We start from the raw sequence: 18882 nt of genomic DNA, 5'->3' as shown, positions 1-18882 counted from the left end.
CACGACACTCCTGCAATCGATGAAACTTGGCGCGTATTTTTCGGTCTTCCCTCAGGGGGTAGTTTACAATGGGAGGATTGAGCTTCGGTTTCCACATAAACTCATGATTTGTCATCTGTTATGATCCTCTGTGGCAGAACTGTGTCCCCGTGGGCTGGGTGCAACATCTCCTTAACAATATCAGCTCAGCTACGTTGCTTTTGGTCGTAAGTGAATAATTTTGGCACAAAAATCAAAAACGTACCAAAAAGAGTCAAAGCAGCTGTCAAAAATTAACAAAATATTCAAAATGGCCCCTAAGTTAGCGCTATAAATACCAACATAAGTCATATTTTTTTTAAATGAAAGAAATTGCAATTTTCAATAATGGTTTGATTCAGATTTGATTATTTCCTTTGGTAGCGAAATCGAGGGCAGATAATGACCATCGTTTTCTGGTCTTCATTTGATATGATCTATATCCACTATTCAAAGATCGATTCAGAAAAAAAGTTGGCGAATAGAAAAACGCTTTTCCATCATAACAATGCACTAATTGGTCGAATTGGAAATGATAGACTGCAATAAAGTTTTGAGTCCCCTGAGCTTCAGAGTTTTCTACGTATATACTTATATTCATATATTGTTTTTTCAGATTATAAGTCTTTTTTGAGAAATTATTTCTGGATACCTATAGTTCTGAAAGGATTACAGGGTTGATAATCTCTTTATAACCTCAATCACATAAGTTTTCAGCTCTCTTCCTTTCTCCTACTGTTTGCCGAAATACTTGTATGCTCCTGAAAATTAGATATGTACATTACTATGAGCAAAAAATAGCATTTTGTTCATAATTTTAAAAATCATAATTTATTCTTCAAAATCTATGTCGTCACCCTCAACGTACTAATGTTTTCTGCAATCCTTGAAACAGTTGTTAAAGGCAATTTCCGGAATAACCGTCAATGTGCGTAGCGACTCAAGTTGAATGTCTTCAGTTGACTCAAAACGGTTTCACCGGAGTTGTCGTTTCAGTTTGCTGGATAGCCCGGCAAATACGGTGGTTGCTGATATCGGCTGAAAAGTTGGCGAAAAGCTCAAGAAGAATCAATGCAGTATGCGACGGTGCATTATCGTGGAGACTAAACCAAAAGTTGTCGACCCATAATTTCAGCATCTTTTTACGAATAGTTTCGCGCAAACGAGGCATAACACTCAAATCGTTTCCCTTGTTGTTATCCGGTCGGAAGGTATTGAAAGTGCACTACACCTCTATAATCGAACAAAGCTGTCAACATAACCACGGCTTTTGACCTGAACGTGGTTCGTCGTCAACGCGTTCTTGAACCTCCTTGAATAATTTGTACCAATCAAAAACACTTGCGAACAAACAATTATCACTGACCTTTTCCAACATTCAGAATATTTCGGCACCAGAAATTTTATTCCGCACACAAAAATTCTAACTTTTTTGTTAAACAATTTCACTCGTCGTAAAAATCGCCAAATGCACTTTATGTACTTCAGAAAAAGACGTATACTAAACACTAATGATTATTTTAATGTGACATTTTGCACAGATGTCACTGATAGTCATACCAACCTAGAAGAGAAATATATCGACGAATGGGTTTTCGCGCGAAATTCAAATTAAAAAGTCTTACTATTTTTTGCCCCTGGTGGTAAGTTGAAATAACAAAACGGATATGAAATATTTGAAGTAGCAACGAATCCTAGTACACTTTCATACACCATTTATCATTTTCATTTTAGAACTCGCAATTAGAAACTACCTGACCATTTTTCATTTATAAAATAACTTCCTTAGGTTTCTTCTATTTTTAAACGAAATTGTTGAGAAGTAATAAATCCACCCCATAGCAGTGCTTGAGTGCGTAACTCCAACTCCATGATTTTCTCCTTGCAATAACGTCGTAAATGGTCGTATTTCGAAACTTTCCCCACACTCACTTTTCATTTTAAATTCTCAAATTTATTTCACGTTTCTGCTGCATCCTTTTGGCGTGTGTTTCTCCTTATTCAATTAACGGTTGTGTTGGTTTTAAATGACATTTCGTTGGGTTCGCCTTTTCTAACGCAACTCAACTTTGTTGTTGTGCTTCATTTTGTCGAGAAGCTTTTTTTTTACGAAAAATGAAAATTTGGACTTTTACTTCAAGTAAAGTTTTATATTTATGTTCGTGTGTTTGCATACAAACAAGCAAACGAAACTATTGCTGTGCGTTCTAATGTTTCCAACACTTCTCATTCGCTTGCCTGCTGCCAATGTTACCCTATTTCTAGTTTCAACTTTTGTTGTTTTTTCGAAAGCACGCTTTTTTGTTAGTTTAGCTGTAGTTTACGAAATTTTTGCCGGCATTTATTGCATTTATTTGTATATGCGAATTGGCAGTGCTTCCCAAACTGAGCTTTGCTGCAGGTACAATTCCGTTTATATTAGGGTGCCACATAACTTATAAACAATTTGATGGGGAGCTTTTCAAACACGGCGGCGAAGAACTGAAAAAATTATGTGTGTTCTGCCCAATTCACAAAGAGGGAGACCCTACAATCTGCGCCAATTACCGTGGGATAAGCCTCCTCAACATCGCATATAAGGTTCTATCGAAGATACCTTCAACAAACTTATTGGAACTCATCAGTGTTTCTTAAGGTCTGGAAAATCAACAACTGGAAAATATTTACCACGCGCCAAATCTTGGAAAAGAATCGACACCCACCACCTCTTCATCGATATCAACGGTGCTTTCGACAGCACGAAAAGGAACTGCCTTTATGCAGCTATGCCTGCATTTGGTATCCACGGAAAATTAATACCGCTGTGTAAACTGACGTTGAGAAATACCAAAAGTTCCAACAGAATCGGGAAGGACCTCTCCGAGCCGTTCGATACCAAACGAGGTTTCAGACAAGGCGACTCCCTATCGTGCGACTTCTTCAACCTGCTTCTGGAGAAAATAATTCGAGCTGCAGATACAATCTTCTATAAAAGTGTACAGCTGCTGGCGTATAACGATGATATAGATATCATTGGCCTCAAAACCCGCGCTTTTAGTTCTGTTTTCTCCAGACTAAATAAGGAAGCAAAGCAAATATGTCGGGTATTGAACGAGGCAAGACGAAATATTTCCTGTCATCAAACAAACAGTCGTTGCACTCGCGTTCACGTCACTTGTGAACACCATAACTTTGAAGTCGTAGATAATTTCGTCTATCTTGAAATTATTGTTAACAACAACAAAAATGCCAGTCTCGAAATGTAACGTAGAATAATTCTGGCCAACAGGTACCACTTTGGACTGAGTAGGCAATTGAGAAGTCTCGCGACGAACAAAGACCAAACTCTATTCGCGTCCTGCTATATGGTGCAGAGGCATGGACAATGGACAACATCTGATGAGTCGACTTTACGAGTTTTCGAGAGAAAGGTTCTACGGAAGATTTATGGTCCTTTGCGGATTAGTAATATCTCGAACAGCTTTGTGAGTGCATGACTCAGTATTATTAGGGTCTACGTCAAAGATGGACACCAGAAAATACGCCATATTTTACAACTTTTTTGCGATTAAGGTGAAAACGTAAGCCAGGAGGCTAAAAATGTGAAAAGTCTCTACGAGTATAGTTCTGATACTGTAATAGCCAATTACGCGCAATTTCGGTTTCGTGGAATCCGTTCCTGTAATTCCTGTAAGATGCATCACCCTTCGAAAGACAAAACGCTAAAAATATCGATAAAATAATGGAAACCGTCTAGTCCTCATGTATGTAAGCGCTATTTTGCTTTATCAGGAGCGTTTTGAACTACGTAAATAAGGCTCTATATGGACCGAACTTCCATCTAGTATCGCTGCGGAATCGCAAAAAAATCTATCCATTTTTGAAGAGAATGGTTATTGGTGATGAAAAGAGGGTCACTTATGTCCAAGCCGCATTACGTTGTGCCGGCGCAAACAAATCAGTATTGATGGACACGAAGCTTTTGCTGGATGTTTAGTGGAATAGGCTGAAATCAGCTACTTCAAGCACGATTTTTTTCCATCAGGCTTACTCCGGGACCCAGAAGTCGATAGTGATGATGGTAAAAGCTCCGGAAGTTTGGTGGGAAGGTTACTAACTGTTCGCCTCCAGAGTAGCTTGTTGTCAGCAATTCTTTTAAGAAAGTATGTCTCTACAAAAATGCCTTAGTGGAACTTTTCACAAGCCTCAAAATTATTGAGAAACCCTACATTACATATATCCACATTTAACTTTTATTGTATAGAATTTCCTCCTTGCAATATTTTCACATCCATTGTGTAAAAAGCTTTGATTGCAGCAGTTTGAAATTCTAAACCTGCCATATTCACCCTTCAGACACTTTGCTGCAGCCATTGGCTATGGAACGGCATGCTTGAATTTATTTTTAAACGCTTCCACTACACAATGGTGCTTAACCATTCTTTGGTGTTCGTGTTCCTCTTTGCCAATGACTTTTGTATTGATACTTTGCCAGACAGTTGACCAGTTATTTGTTGCACGTTGCCAAGCCAGGGCTTCTAGAGAAATATATGTACATATGTATGTATATAATATAAAATGCAATTGTCTCTTGTTGCATTGGCAATATTGCTGTTAGTATATTTGTATGTTTGTGGATGTGTCAGTGTAGTGCTGTTGACTGTCTGTCTTTAATATCCACTCTATTAGCCTTTTAATTGGTATGAAATTCAAAGCCTTTCGAAACCCCTCAAGTTTTAATGTCAACAACTTGAGAATAAGGCCAACAAGGTGGTATTCAGAGGCGGAACTCCTTTGAATTGTATTGTGAAAATCAACATTTTTTCTGATTGCTGTAAAACCACATAGACATACAGAGGAAGTTTGTTAAAATTATTTATGTTAGGCAGGAAAAATTAAATAACATTTATTTAAGAATTATTATTATCATCTATTACTGTTTTCAATATCCTTTTTTGGACAAATCACGGGTGAGTTGTGTCAAATTGTTATATTACTTTTGTTCAGTTTTGCTCGGCTTTTCATCTTGCAAAGACTTGCGCCTGAGCTACGCTTACAAATAATTCAACTTTATTACGAAAATTCAGGTTCTGTCAGTAAGGTGTTTCGCGCGCTTTGCTCAATTTATGGTCAACAAAATCGACCTACTGAGCGTACTATTCGCAACACAATCACCCATCTTGAGATCAAGAATTTATTATTGAATAACATTCTACCTAATAAGCCACGTCTAGCACGCAGTGAAGAAAATATAGCAGCCCGAGCTGAGATTGTACACAAACATCGTAAAGAATCGATTCGGCGCCGTTCGCATCAACTCGGACTGGCGTATGGAACGACTTGACACATTTTTCGTCTAGATCCTTAATTGAAAGCGTACAAAACAGCTTGTGCAAGAACTGAAGTCGCTCGACATTCCCAAGCGGCATCGCTTCACTCTATGGGCTCTTGAAAAGTTGCAAGGAGATCCAACGTTTTCGAGGAATATTTTGTTCAGCGATGAGGCGCATTTTTGGCTCAACCGGTATGTGGACAAGCAAAATTGCCGCATTTGGGACGAATAGCAACCTGCAGAGATTCAAGAGCTGCCATTTCATACAGAAAAAACAACGGTTTGGTGCGGTTTGTGTGCCGGTAGAATCATCTGTTCAGATTTCTTCAAAAATGATGCCGGTGATATCGTAACCGTCAATGGCGAACGTTATCGTGCTATGATAACCGACTATTTGATATGTGAAATTGAATCTCGTGGTTTCGGCGGCATTTGGTTTCAACAAGACGACGCCCCTTCCCACACATCGCATCAATCAATGGGTTTATTGAGAGAACACTTCGGTGAGCAGATAATTCCACGTTTTGGGTCGGTCAATTGGCCAACAAGATCGTGTGATATCCCACCGTTAGACTTTTTCCTGTGGGGATATGTGAAGTCTAAAGTCTATGCGGACAATCCCACTTCGATTCTGGTCTTGAAGCAAAACATCACGCTTGTCATTCGCCAGTTACCAGTCGAAATACTAGAACGAGTCATCGAAAATTGGACTCAACGGATTATTAATCTTCGAAAAATAAGTGAAAAAGAATGTTCTTTCGAATGATAATAAATATTCCACTTTAAATTTGAAGTTTCTGTGTTTTTTCTTTAAAAAAGTGGGGAACCCCGAAATATATCACCCTTTACTTAGTTTGAGTTTACCATGAATATGTCGTTTTCTCAACATATGTACAAAAGAGGGATAAATTTAGCTTTGTTGGCTTAAAACATATCTGCGTTCATACTGCGATTTGAATAGGTGAAATAGGTAGCTCTGATAACGAGGGACTTCAAAGTACTAGATAACTCTATTGTCAATTTAAACAGAATACCGTTACATATTTCAATTCGGAATTTAAACTACTTACCAGCACTTATGTAAGTCTCTTCTTGGCGAGCTTAATATAAAGTTTTCTTATCTGCGATACATAGAGGCGGCAATTGGAGTCTAGAATGAAGAGAAGAAAGTAGAGTTAGAAAGTAAACTTTCAGCTAAAATACCAGCTAAGAGTACCAGAATGTGCTACTACTTCGAAAATATTCCCTTTAAAGTTTACTGCAATGGGATGGGGACAACATTCAGTGCGAGGAAAGACTTCTATCTCTAGAGGAATTGAAAATATTGAATTTGCAGTTTAGAATTATTTAATACTATTTAAGACCTTAAAGGTTACCAATGGGTATGTTTGGACAATAATTGCGTACAAATTAATAAAATGAAACAAAAAAATCGGATGATATTTATTACATCAAAAGAAAAAGAGCAGAGAAAACGCTGGACTGGAAATAAAAGCGGCGAAAAAAATTCCTTTGCATAGCGAAAACAATTCTAGTTAAAGAAACTCCACCGTTAGACAGTTTGGTAATATTTTTTTATTTTTGTATTTCACATCTCCATATTTGTTTTTCATCATTTATTATGCTGCCACTTCACTCCCAGATGCTGTGCTCACACATGGCAAAAAGTTGCGAACAGCTGCCGCGATGCGCTTGCGCCTCCCTGTATGGGCGATCAATGATGTGTAAATCGGTCGGATGTAGTGCGGGCTCTTCGAAGTTCACTGTGCCGGCACCAACTCCTGCACTTGCACCAGTTGTGGGCAACACGAAAATGGCGCGCAATAGTTCCGTGATGAAACTTTGTGGTTCCGCTTTGCCCTCTTCATAGCTTTGTTGCTGCTGTCCAGTTTCGCAAAGCGCACGCAACACACAAGCGCTGCCGTTCATACCGCGGCTGTAAAGAAAAATGATAGCGATGGTTAAAACGAGAAAGAAAAAATGCAACTTCTGCATATTACAACATGAAGTGGTCATGTTCGCATGGAAGTTTTAGAAAAAATGTTTCGAAAAAAATTTCATAGAGAAAAAATGGGTTTCCATCCACTCACGTTTCATAGAGTTTCTCAATTTTGCCATAAAGCTTTTGTCGCGTACGGAGTTGCTCACGCAAGTGTATGCGCTCCAGCTTATGCTCAAAGTCATCTAATTCTGCAGCCACGCTGCGTCGCCTACGACGGCGGCGTCCGAAAACTGGGTAAACTCTGGCTTTTGGGTGTGTTGTGAGGAGGCGGCGTTGAGCTCCATCAAAGCTGCGACCTTCCAATGTTTCGGCGTTCGAGCTGAATGTAGCTTCTGATTGTTTTGGATCGGTACTAGGCGGTGCGTAGGTCAGCACAGGTGGACGAGTTGGCATTGGAGCATCGGGCAAGCTGTGGAAAATAACGACAGTTTTTGTCCGATAAAGTTATAGAGCTACACATGCGCTTGAGAATACTTTACTAATGGCGGGTTAAACATTTTTTTTCTTGGCTCTAAAGCGATCTAAAGAAAACTATTGTAGGAAACCAGAAATGCATTTGAAGGTACATTACTGGCAGCAGGATTGGCCATAGATTCTCATCGGATCAATCGAAAGCCTACGCAGTATTAAACAAGGGTCTCTGAATCAAATTAAAACTTAGCCCGGTGGAAACAAGTGATGTGACATATCAATTAATCAATACTACTAAATACGGAATGCGACCTCTAAAGACTATATTAAAATATGTATGGCTTCGGTACATGCGTTCGATGAAGAGCCGAAAAACTTATGTTGGGTTGGGAACTCTACTTTTAGGTTTAGAAAGCGAAATACAACGTTTGCTGTTTAAGTTTTGCCTTTTGGAATACCTTAGCTAGGTTAAGTAAATGGCCTGTTTTCTTGTAAGGCCACGAATAATCTCACGGTAGACGCCTGTCCCTTGTGATGCCCAGAACTCTGAGATATGGATTTGGAATAGCTAAGAATGACGAAAAATGCTTCTGTTAAAATTAGCGGCAAGCGCATACATCCAAGGTATAAGGAGATTTCATGAACAGATCTTGAGATCGAAGCTGTTTCAGGCATACAGGTATTACACTTAATGTAAGGAACCCTCTAGTTGTTTTACAACTTTTACGTGCTCGACCAAAGCTAGCTAAATATATATTATATTAATGGAAGTGCATAAGCCTTACAAAGAAACTCGAGTTTAATTAGTTTATATTTTATACTTTCGCTAATGTATACCCGTAATACTCACCGCACTCGGTTGGCCAAGCCATCGGCTTGCTTGACGCGCCAACTGTCCGTGACTTGTTGCTTGTTGCGCGACCACCAATTGTCCTTCGGCACATTTTTCGACTGAGTTGACCATTTTTGCTGCTGCTGTTGCCATTGTTGTTGCTGTTGTGCCCATTTCGCATGCTTTTGCTGTGGCTGCTGATATGACTGCCAGTTGCTGTCATAATCCTGCCATGATTGCCACTTTTTGTACTGTGGCTGCTGGTGTTGCTGCCACCGATTGGCGGCATTCACTGGAAGTTTATCTGTTGAATCACCCTCAGCTGTATTGCCAAAGGGGTTTTTGTTGTAGCTGTCGCTGACACCATAGTAACTTGACTTTGCAATTTTATCAGCAAAACTGTATTTGTGCGTAGGGTTGTAATACTTGTTGTTGCCGTTGCTGTTTTTGTAGTCACTTTGTATGTTGGCGTAATAGTTTATCGGCCTATAAGCACCGTTGGCAATGCCACCACGGCTGCCAGGCGTCTCTTTATGGTAGCCGCTGTAACTGGTAGCGGGCACAGGAAAGAGTTTGGTTTGATGTGCCGCTTCAAAGGCATTAAAAGGTGGCAACTCGTGCGTTTGTGGTGGTTGTCGCAATCCTGCTGTGCCTATCGGCCTCTGCAGCAAGTTATCGTAGTACGCTGGCACATTTGAATTATCCACATATTTGATGCTCTCAGCGTTGACGCCATATTTACTGATGGCCATACCATCGCCGACCACGGTGCTGTCATTGCGTCGCATTGCTGTTGCCTCCGTTGCTGGTTTCGCTCCACTTGGGGGGTAAATGCCTTCCGTTACTTTGTCATGTAATTCTTCGATTAATTCACTGGGCGGTTTACTCGGCAGTTCCCAGGCGACAGCGCAAGTGATGCCCAAAATGAGATAACTCGTATAGTCAACCATTCCGATGATGAGATCAAAAACTGAGATGAGTAAATAAACATGATATGTGCGTTTAGTGATAGGGAATATTGTCGTTTCTATATAAGTGTATAGTAAACTGGGAGAAAAAAAATGAGAGATGCCATATGAGACAAATGTTTCTGAAGTATTCAGTCTATGAATAATCAAAAAGATTGCTTCGGAATCTAGAAAGAATGCACTCGTTGATCCTTCTATAAGTTGTAAGCAAAGACCTATCGTTTGGCGAATACAGTCTGGTTTAGATCCATTTCCAAAAAGAACTCCAGCTTTTAATACGAGTCGAATAGTGAGTTGAGATTAAGATATTTTCAGATATTTCCAGAATCCATCTTCCGCGCTCGAAAAAATCTTCTAGGTGTAAGTCTTAATCGATTTCCTTCCTGATAGGACATGTGGTGGTGCCCAGCCACAGCAGAGTCGCATGAAATTGGAAGCTTATCAGCTTGGAACGAAAGTACATCAGTTTCACTCTTAGTATGGATGGGAGCTCTTTTGTCTTCAGTCGTTTCATTAAAGGATGACTATGTCTCATATGTGTTTTGCTAGTTCTAGTTAATTGTTAGTAATTGAACAATCGTAGGATCTTTCTGACCAGAGGAAAATCTGTAGAAATCTAGTGAGTTTTCGTATTCGGAAAGGATAGTTTTTCACTGGTTGGAGCCTTTTAAATGGTCACTGTACAATCGGTGCTTTAGATTACAAATCTTACTAGATGTCAGTTGTGGAAGCTAATTGGAAGAAGGCGAGATAGAATCCTACTTTACTTTGCCTTCTTTGTCAGATCAAAGTGAAAATACTTTTGCTCTCACACCTTCATTCCGGCGGGTATAGAAATAAGGTGTTAGGAACTTTGCGATTCGTTCAAGGCTCTTTTCGATATTTGAGTTTCTATTATTAAAGTTTTCTGGCTTCGCAAGAAGTTTTGTTAGAACTCCAAGTTTTTCTTGAGGCATCAGCCGGTTAAGCAACTTTGCGATTAGTTCAAGGGGCTTCTCGACACTATAAATTCCACTATAGAATTTTTCTGACTTCACAAATGCGCTTTCTTAGTAATCCAAGTGTATCTTTTAGGTTCAACTATGGTACAATTCTCGGTATAAAAATAATATGGCTAAATACTTTTAGATTGGTTCAAGGTGTTATTCGATACTTGCGATCCAATTATAGAAGTTTTCTGGCTTTACAAAGGACTGCTGATCAATCTACTTATCTTTTAGGGTCAAATATGGAACAGTCTTATACTATATATAAATATAAAATGCTTAAATACTTTGAGATTGGTTCAAGGTGTTTTTCGATATTTGAGATTCAACTATAGAAGATTTCTGGTTTCACAAAGGTCTCTTGATCAAATCTGATCAAGATCAGTCATGGAACATTTCTTGGAAAGTTAAAAATAAAACTTTAGTCTGAAAAGTATTTGTGCTAGAGGGTATCTGTTTGGGTTAGTATGCAAATGCCACTATCGGTTAGAAGATGTAGAAATATGGTGTCGAAAATAGAGTAGGCTCCAATCTTTAGGCTTCTGCATAAAAAGAAGTCTCTGCGGACACCACCTGATCTTCAATGAAAATCGTTTCTCATTGTATTTATCAATTTGAATTTTTACGCAAAAGTTATCATAAAATGGAATAAAGTTAATCATAATCATGCTAATACGCACCCATCTGAAAAGAGCTGCCTTCGGGAAAGACCAAATAACGCTTTTGACGATGTAACAGCAATTCGGTATTTGCGTGATTTCCACGGCCAAGTTGTTTTTCCTGTTGCTGCAAAGGTGTGTACTGCCCAAAGACGCCTTCCTCGCGTCTCACTGCCGTTGGACTGGAAAACGCTGTAGCGCCCGATTCATTTGCTGTCGTTAGAGCCACAACCGCTGCCGCTGGCATTTTTGGTGGCTCATCTGCTGGGTCATTCAATTCATAGCGTTGATTGTGTATATTAATTTCATCATCAAAGCTTTTAAGATGAGTGACGGCAAGAGCAGCCAGCAAATTGCTATTATTATGATTATTCTGATGAAGTGTGGCAATAGTGCCGGCAGCAAGCTTAGTTGCGGCGTTAATTTCATAAAGTTGTTGTTGCTCATGGCTGTAGATGTTGTTGTTTTTATTGTTGTTCCTCTCCTCTTGCGCGTTAATTGTTGTTGCCAATTCGTTCGTAACCATCGCAAATTCAACGGTGCCAACTAACTGACTGCTGACTTTGTTGCTGCTAGTCGCGTTATCTAAATTTAAAGCGTTGGCAACTGCGTTGTCGTAGTTGTATTTGTATTTCAACAGCAGTGCAATTGCATTGCCCAGCATCAGCAAAAGCATCAACACACCGACGACAGCCACAAATGGTGTAATCCCACTTCGCCAGCGGCCCTGCTTGTGCCCAGGCGGGTTCAGGGGTCCTGTGGGCCGTGTCAAAATCATTGCCGCTTCCTAATTTATATTGCACTTTGCTTGCGCTTATATAAAATTTAATTAAGTTCAATTGCGGTTTGACACCGCTTTTTTGCGCCGCGTTGTGGAAATTCAATTTTTCAAATTGATTTTCCAATTAATTTCCAATATCATTTGGTTTTTTCGGATTTTTTTTTCGTATGATTTTAGTGTGTTGTTATTTGTTATTTTTAATGTATAATTCAAATGAAATGTATATTTTCTGTCATTCAATCATCCAAATAGCCGCAACACTTCTCTGCACTTGACTAAAAGTAATAAAATTTATTACGAAATATTTGCATAATATCGTATAAATGTTTTTGCGCTATTTAAATATGAAAATTGCTGAAAAGTTGCATCAAATTCTGTCGAAATTCAATAATACATATGCTGTTTATTTGCTAAACGGCTAATTAAATTTTTAAATTTATGATTTCGAAATTTAGCGAAAGCTTTTAATGGTATTTGGTCAAAAGAGCTTTCACTGAGCTTTTTGGCTACTGCCTATATTCTGTAATTCTGATTCCAAAAGTCAAAGTATATAGTTTGAGATCCTTTCCTGTATCTTCCCGGGTAGAGCTTTCATAATTTCAAATGTTAACAGGTCAATTGAAAAGTCCCCAGCCTGACACATAGATGGCGCTACTAGAATTAAATTCATATGATTTCAGTACTAACCTTCAAAAGACGCGTGTATAAATTTAAAGCGGTCGGATCATTAGTTTGTGAATTATGTATATCATTATCAATGAGCATTTGTTGTTATGAAAAAAATGGATAAAAGGGAACTTCGCGTGTTGATAAAATATTGCTTTTTGAAGGTGAAAAATACAGTTGAAGCAAAAACTTAATTTGATGACGAGTTTTCGGACGCTGTTCCAGGAAATTAAAACATCAAAGATTGTTATGCTAATTTTTGGACGTGTTGAAATGAGCTTCGAAGGCGATGAATGCTGTGCACGCCCAAAAAAGATTGCTACCGAAGAAAATATCAAAAAAGGCCACAAATGAATGATTGGATGACCATAAAGGAAAGGACCTTCAACAGCGACTATTGCATAGCGTTATTGGACCGTTTGAAGGACGAAATCGCAGAAAAATTTTTGAGAAAAGAAAGTGCGATTTTACCGAAACAATGCACCGGTTGAGAAGTTAGTGAAAACGGTTGAAAGAATTCCTGAAATGAGCTTCAAATGGCATCCGAATCCGTCGTATTCTCCAGATGGTGTCCCAGCGACTATTTCCTGTTATCAGATCTCAAAAGATGCTCGCTTGAAAGATTTTTTCGTCGAATGAAGATCGACGAAACTGTGGCCTATTTTGAAAGGACCTGTGTTGAATAAAATAAAATGAATGTTGATTTAATGCTTAAACCTGCTTTACTTTTTACTTTTCAATTGCCTGTTACTAGCTTTTACACAACTCACACTCTGAACAGAGCATTTAAGTTTGTTACGAAATTTGTAAGACCTGGAAGAAAATGAAATGAACTACGACGAGCTGAGTTGCTGGCAAAGTGAATAAGAATGATCCGAGGTATGTATGGCACCGCTCACCTTTAGATTAATTTCTATATCGTAGATACTATTTTAACAATTTCAAACAAATTTGGTTTGTGGGGTTACCCAAACATTTGTATCGTAAACTGTGAAAATGGTGAAAACAGATGACAACTTCGTCTACTTTCCATATAAAAGCCTTCTAAATTCTGTCTGATTCGGTCCATTTACGGTATACAAACCAAACATCAATTAAGTTATCAGAATAAAGTTAGAGTTATCAGAGTAAAACTTTCCCCTCAAGGCATTGACTCTTATGACCAAATATTATCGAAATCGGGCAAGATTTAGGTTAAAGACACCAAATTTACTGATTCCGGTGCATTTGGCCGATTTTTTATTTTTTCCAACTTCAGGTTGACTTTACTGCATGTATCGAACAATGGTTTGTATGAAATTCAGAAAGAAGCCTTTTCTTAAGTGAAAAAGTGAAGGCTATGGTGCTTGAAAATCATCAGGCAAGTATTAGAGACATCTCCCGCGAGTCCGTTCGAATGACTTTTGTGGTTATTTTGGGTATGAAACGCGTTCTTGATCGACTCGTCCCGATAAAGTATCGAGATCTTTATCAAAAGGAGTAGCGTAAACAGATCTCTGTGGGCATGCTTGATCGTGCGAATTATTATCCCACATTCATGTAGAGCATTTATGATTTGAACAAGCAAATAAGCCAACCATCATTGGAATGGAGTGGAAAAAAACTTTCCGAATCAAAAAAAAAAAAAAAAAACACACCAAAGCCAAAATTCAAGGTATTACTAATTTTTTTTTGTATTCATGGCTTAGTGCATCATGAATTTGTTCCGGAGGGACAGATGGTCAATAACGAGTTCTAATTAGGCGTCTTGAGGCGTTTGCTTGAGAACATCTGTCGAAAACGGCTAGAATTGTGGTAGAGCAATTCAGGGATTTTACACAATGATTGTGCACCATCACATCGAGCCACGATTGTCACCAAAATTAAAGGCAAAAACGCAACGAGTGCCATCGATCAACCACCGTATTCACCAGATTTGGCTCCGCGTAATTTTTTTTTTTGTTCTCCAAACTGAAATTGCCGCACCATGGAACCGGTATTCAGTCGATCGAAGAGGTAAAACGAATGTGCTGATGGAGCTAAAGTGAAAAGTGTTTCGAGGACTGAAAAATCGTTGGCATATGTGCAGTATAACAGTTGTCTGTTAATAATTAAGTATATAGAAATCACCACTACAAATTTTGAAATGCTCACACTCAAAGCTGAAGATATTTTCGCTTTAAAATAATGAAAATACAGTGCATACTTCAGCATTGTGGTAGCCTCTTTAAAAAGGAAAAAATTTGAAAAAAATTATTTCTCCGTCAACTGCCCGGCAGCTACAAGCAGCGAACATAAAATATGCCAGTCATTCGATATGCAACATTACGCGCCACAAATCAAGCGTAAATTTTTATTTGAACAAAGCGGAAAAAAGAATTTGCAATTTACAAAATATGCCACCAATACATGCGCGAAATTGCACAAACGCTTCAAACGACGCTGTCACACATAAATGCACGAACACAAGCACACTCACACACTGAAACGGAGTTTTTCCACATGTTGCACAAACAATGTTGCTGTTGTCACACTGAAAATGTGTGTGTATACAAAATATTTACGGTTTTTTACACGCCACCAGCCACGCTGCTGTCAATATGTCCCTTTTTGTTTGGTAATTATTATTTATTGTTGTTGTGTTTTTTAACGCGCTTTGCCGAAATTCGTCTCATTTATAATAAGCCACAAAATATTTCATTTAATTTCACGCAAATTTTCGAGCGCGAACTGAAAGTTTCGCCGGACACTTCAAATTGCTGGGCACTCTGCTATTCTGCCGTTGGCATCTGGTTCCTTTTATTGTTTTTGAATTTTGTTTTTTTTTTTGTTTTTCAATTATATTTCACTTGTTTTTGTCGGAAATCGCGCGCGTAGTCCAAGTTGGCGGTGTCGCTCGTCCAATGTGTATCTATGACAATTAAAAGTGCGCGTACTCGACGACTGCTGTGGAAGTTTGACGGCAGTGCAGCGCGTACGCTTGGTATTTTGGCAGCTATTGTTGTTGTCATTACTTTTCAGTTGTTCGCAAGCATTACTCTTAAAAAGCCATTTAACAAATTTATGAAGCAAATAATTTTAGTAAAACGATGAGTTCTTTCGGCTGTTGTTACTTTTCATTGTGTGCTGTTGTTGTTGTTGGAAAAATCTGCTTTTGTGGCGCCGAAGTGTGAACGACACTCGTACACAAGTAGATTAACAGTTTTGTTGTTACTATTATACTGCTATTGTGTTGTTGTTGTGCTATGTTGTTGCGCTCATTGTTACTTCCGTTGAAATTTAATTGTGGAATTAACACATTTTCATGTTAACTCCAGCAGCATATATGTAACATACGTACATACATAATGTATATGTAGATTAGAGCGGGTCGATTGATAGGTAGCAAAAAAAAAAAAAACAAGAAAAAACGTTAAGCTGATATACCCTTCACAGGTGCATTTCTTTTAGTAACTATGTGTTCAGTTTATATGGAAGCTATATGCCATAGTAATCTGATATGAACAATTTTTTCGGAGCTATATGCTATAGTGAGCCGATCTGAATAATTTCTTTCGATATTACATTATTTCTATGAACAATAACTCATACCAAAATTTCGTGAATATTTATTGACAAATGAGGAAGTTTCCCATGCAACCATTTGATTCCGATCATCCAGATTGTATGGCAGCTATATTCTACAGTTAACTGATCTAAACAATTTCTTCCGAGATTACATTGTTGCTTTAGAAAATAATCTATACCAAATTTGGTGAATATATCTTGTTAAATGCAAAAGTTTTCCATACAAGAACTTTTTTCCGTTCGTTCAGTTTGTATGGCAGCTATATGCTATAGTAAGCCGATCTGAACAATTTCTTCGGAGACTACATTGTTGCCCTAAAAAATAACCTGTGCCAACTTTTGTGACGATACATTGTCAAATGTGAAAGCTTTCCCTTCAAGAACTTGATTCCGATCGTTCAGTTTGTATGGCAGCTATATGTTATAGTGGTCCGATATCGGCAGTTCCGATAAATGAGCAGCTTCTTGAAGAGAAAATCAAAAAGATATCTTATAAGCTGAGGGACTAGTTCGTATATATACAGACCGACGGACGGACGGACGGACAGACAGACGGACATGGCTAAATCGACTCAGCCCAACATACCGATAATTTATATATGTACTTTATAGAGTCTCCGACGCTTCCTTCTGGGTGTTACAAACTTCCTGACAAACTTCTTTATCCTGTTCTCTTCTTCTTAATTGGCGTAGACACCGCTTACGCGATTATAGCCGAGTTAACAACAGCGCGCCAGTCGTTTCTTCTTTTCGCTACGTGGCGCCAATTGGATATTCCAAGCGAAGCCAGGTCCTTCTCCACTTGGTCCTTCCAAGGGAGTGGAGGTCTTCCTCTTCCCCTGCTTCCCCCGGCGGGTACTGCGTCGAATACTTTCAGAGCTGGAGTGTTTTCGTCCATCCGGGCAACATGACCTAGCCAGCGTATCCGCTGTTCAGGGTATAAAAACCGAAAAGCCGTATGCGGAAAAAGTTCTACCGATCATTCTGAACAGTTTTCACGTGGAGATTGGTCTAAACCCGGTTTCGAGCCAGCGGGTTTTAAGGCGAAGTGTTTTATGTATCACTAACATTTGTTTGTCAGTTGTTGAGATATCTCAATGAAATTTAATACACAGTTCTTCATTATTAATGGCGTAGACATCACTTACGCGGTTATATCCGAGTGAACAACAGCGCGGCAGTAGTTTCTTCGTTTTGCAATTTGGCACTGACAGGACAGAGCACACTTAAATTAAAATCATTGGACATGTTTTCGTCCGACCATATCCTACAAATAAGCTGAACTCCTCATCAGTTCTTCGCCGGCCAATTTGAATAACTCGGCCGGCAATCCATCGGTCCCTGCCGCTTTGTTGTGCTTTGGACGGGTAATTGCTATTCGACTTCTTCATGGTCGGGCAAGGGAACGTCCGCTCCATCGTCATCGGGTTCACCATATCCTAGTGTTTTGCTATTACTGCCATTAAGCAGATTGGAGAAGTCTTTATTTCATCATTTTAGTATGCTCTGGGCATAAGTTACTAGATCACTGTTAGTGGTTCTATAAGAGTATGCTCCGGTCTTCAAACTTTCTGATAGTCGCCGAATCGTTACGTAGAATTTTCGACCGACAGGAGTGGTCAGCTTGTCAAGTTCTTTATACTCACTCATTTCGGCCTCTCCTTTTTTTGTTTACAAAGGCGACTGGCTTTCCTCTTAAACTCTCGGTATCTATCCCATCCCGCATGTGTTGTGGTCGATTGTAACGTTGCGAGGTAGATAGTCTGTTTTCTCTCCACTGCGACACGCCACTCCTCATTGTACCAGTTGTTCTTTTGCCATTTTCGAAAACCAATGGTTTTGGTTGCAGCTGTACGTAAGGAGTTTGAAATGCCGTCCCCCAGTTCCCTTATACCGAGTTGTTGATGAGCGCTCTCAGCGAGCAGGTGTGTAAGTCGAGTAGAGAACCGTTCCGTTGTCTGTTGTGATTGCAGCTTCTCTATGCCAAACTTTCCTTATGTTTGTTGATGTGCGTGTTTTGCTGCACATAGGCGGGTGCGTATCTTGGCTGCAACAAGATAGCAGTTCGTGTCAATGTTAGAACCTTGGAGCATGCGCACGTCTAAAACACTGGGGACGAGTTTTCCATCGATCAAAACATGATTGATTTGGTTGCCTTTTCGATCCGGACACATCCAGGTAGCTTGATGTAGTTTCTTATGCTGGAAGCTAATACTACAAATAAAAGTATTTCGGTCCCCGGCAAAGTCGATCCGCCTCAACCCATTTGGGGTGGTTTCCTCATGAAGGCTGGATTTCCCAACCATTGTGCCAAAGATACCTTCTTTGCCCAATAAAAAGGGGAGTCTCTCATCCGAGACTGTTTTTTTCTTTTCATCAGTGTTTTTTTTACGTGGCGGGTCCCACTTCGCACTTTCGCTCGCCTTCAAATAAATGTTTTTTGCCTACCCAGAGGATACTTGGGCTAATACCGGGAGTCGTGAGATGGTTGAGCCATATATACAGGAATCGTTTCTGGCCACTCCCTAGTGAATGGCGCTTAGAGAACATTTTTCACTTACATGAACTTCTTCACATGACTCCATCCTTCTCCATAGTTGCACTTTGATATTCTATTGATTGTTCGTCGGAATCGGCAATATCGGACAACTGTATCACACATCTCCTATGCAACCGATTATTCAGACTTTTTAAATTTCACC

At 39.3% G+C, this 18882-nt stretch overlaps 1 protein-coding gene across 1 annotated transcript in view; it reads right to left on the bottom strand.

The window, feature by feature from the left end:
* Positions 1-6961: 6961 nt before the first annotated feature.
* LOC120766320 overlaps positions 6962-18882 on the bottom strand; it is a 68568-nt gene continuing 56647 nt past the window's right edge. The window contains exons 3-6 of the mRNA XM_040091742.1: positions 11209-11593; positions 8593-9544; positions 7420-7740; positions 6962-7265 (exon numbers count right to left, since the gene is read on the bottom strand). Of these exons, the coding sequence (XP_039947676.1) occupies positions 6962-7265; positions 7420-7740; positions 8593-9544; positions 11209-11593 (1962 nt within the window). The remainder of the gene's footprint in view (positions 7266-7419; positions 7741-8592; positions 9545-11208; positions 11594-18882) is intronic.

This window comes from Bactrocera tryoni, chromosome 1 (genome assembly GCF_016617805.1).
Source record: "Bactrocera tryoni isolate S06 chromosome 1, CSIRO_BtryS06_freeze2, whole genome shotgun sequence".
NCBI classification, from domain to species: domain Eukaryota; kingdom Metazoa; phylum Arthropoda; class Insecta; order Diptera; family Tephritidae; genus Bactrocera; species Bactrocera tryoni.
The sequence above is the reverse complement of the archived record's forward strand: the minus strand, read 5'-3'. Positions and strand labels throughout refer to the sequence as shown.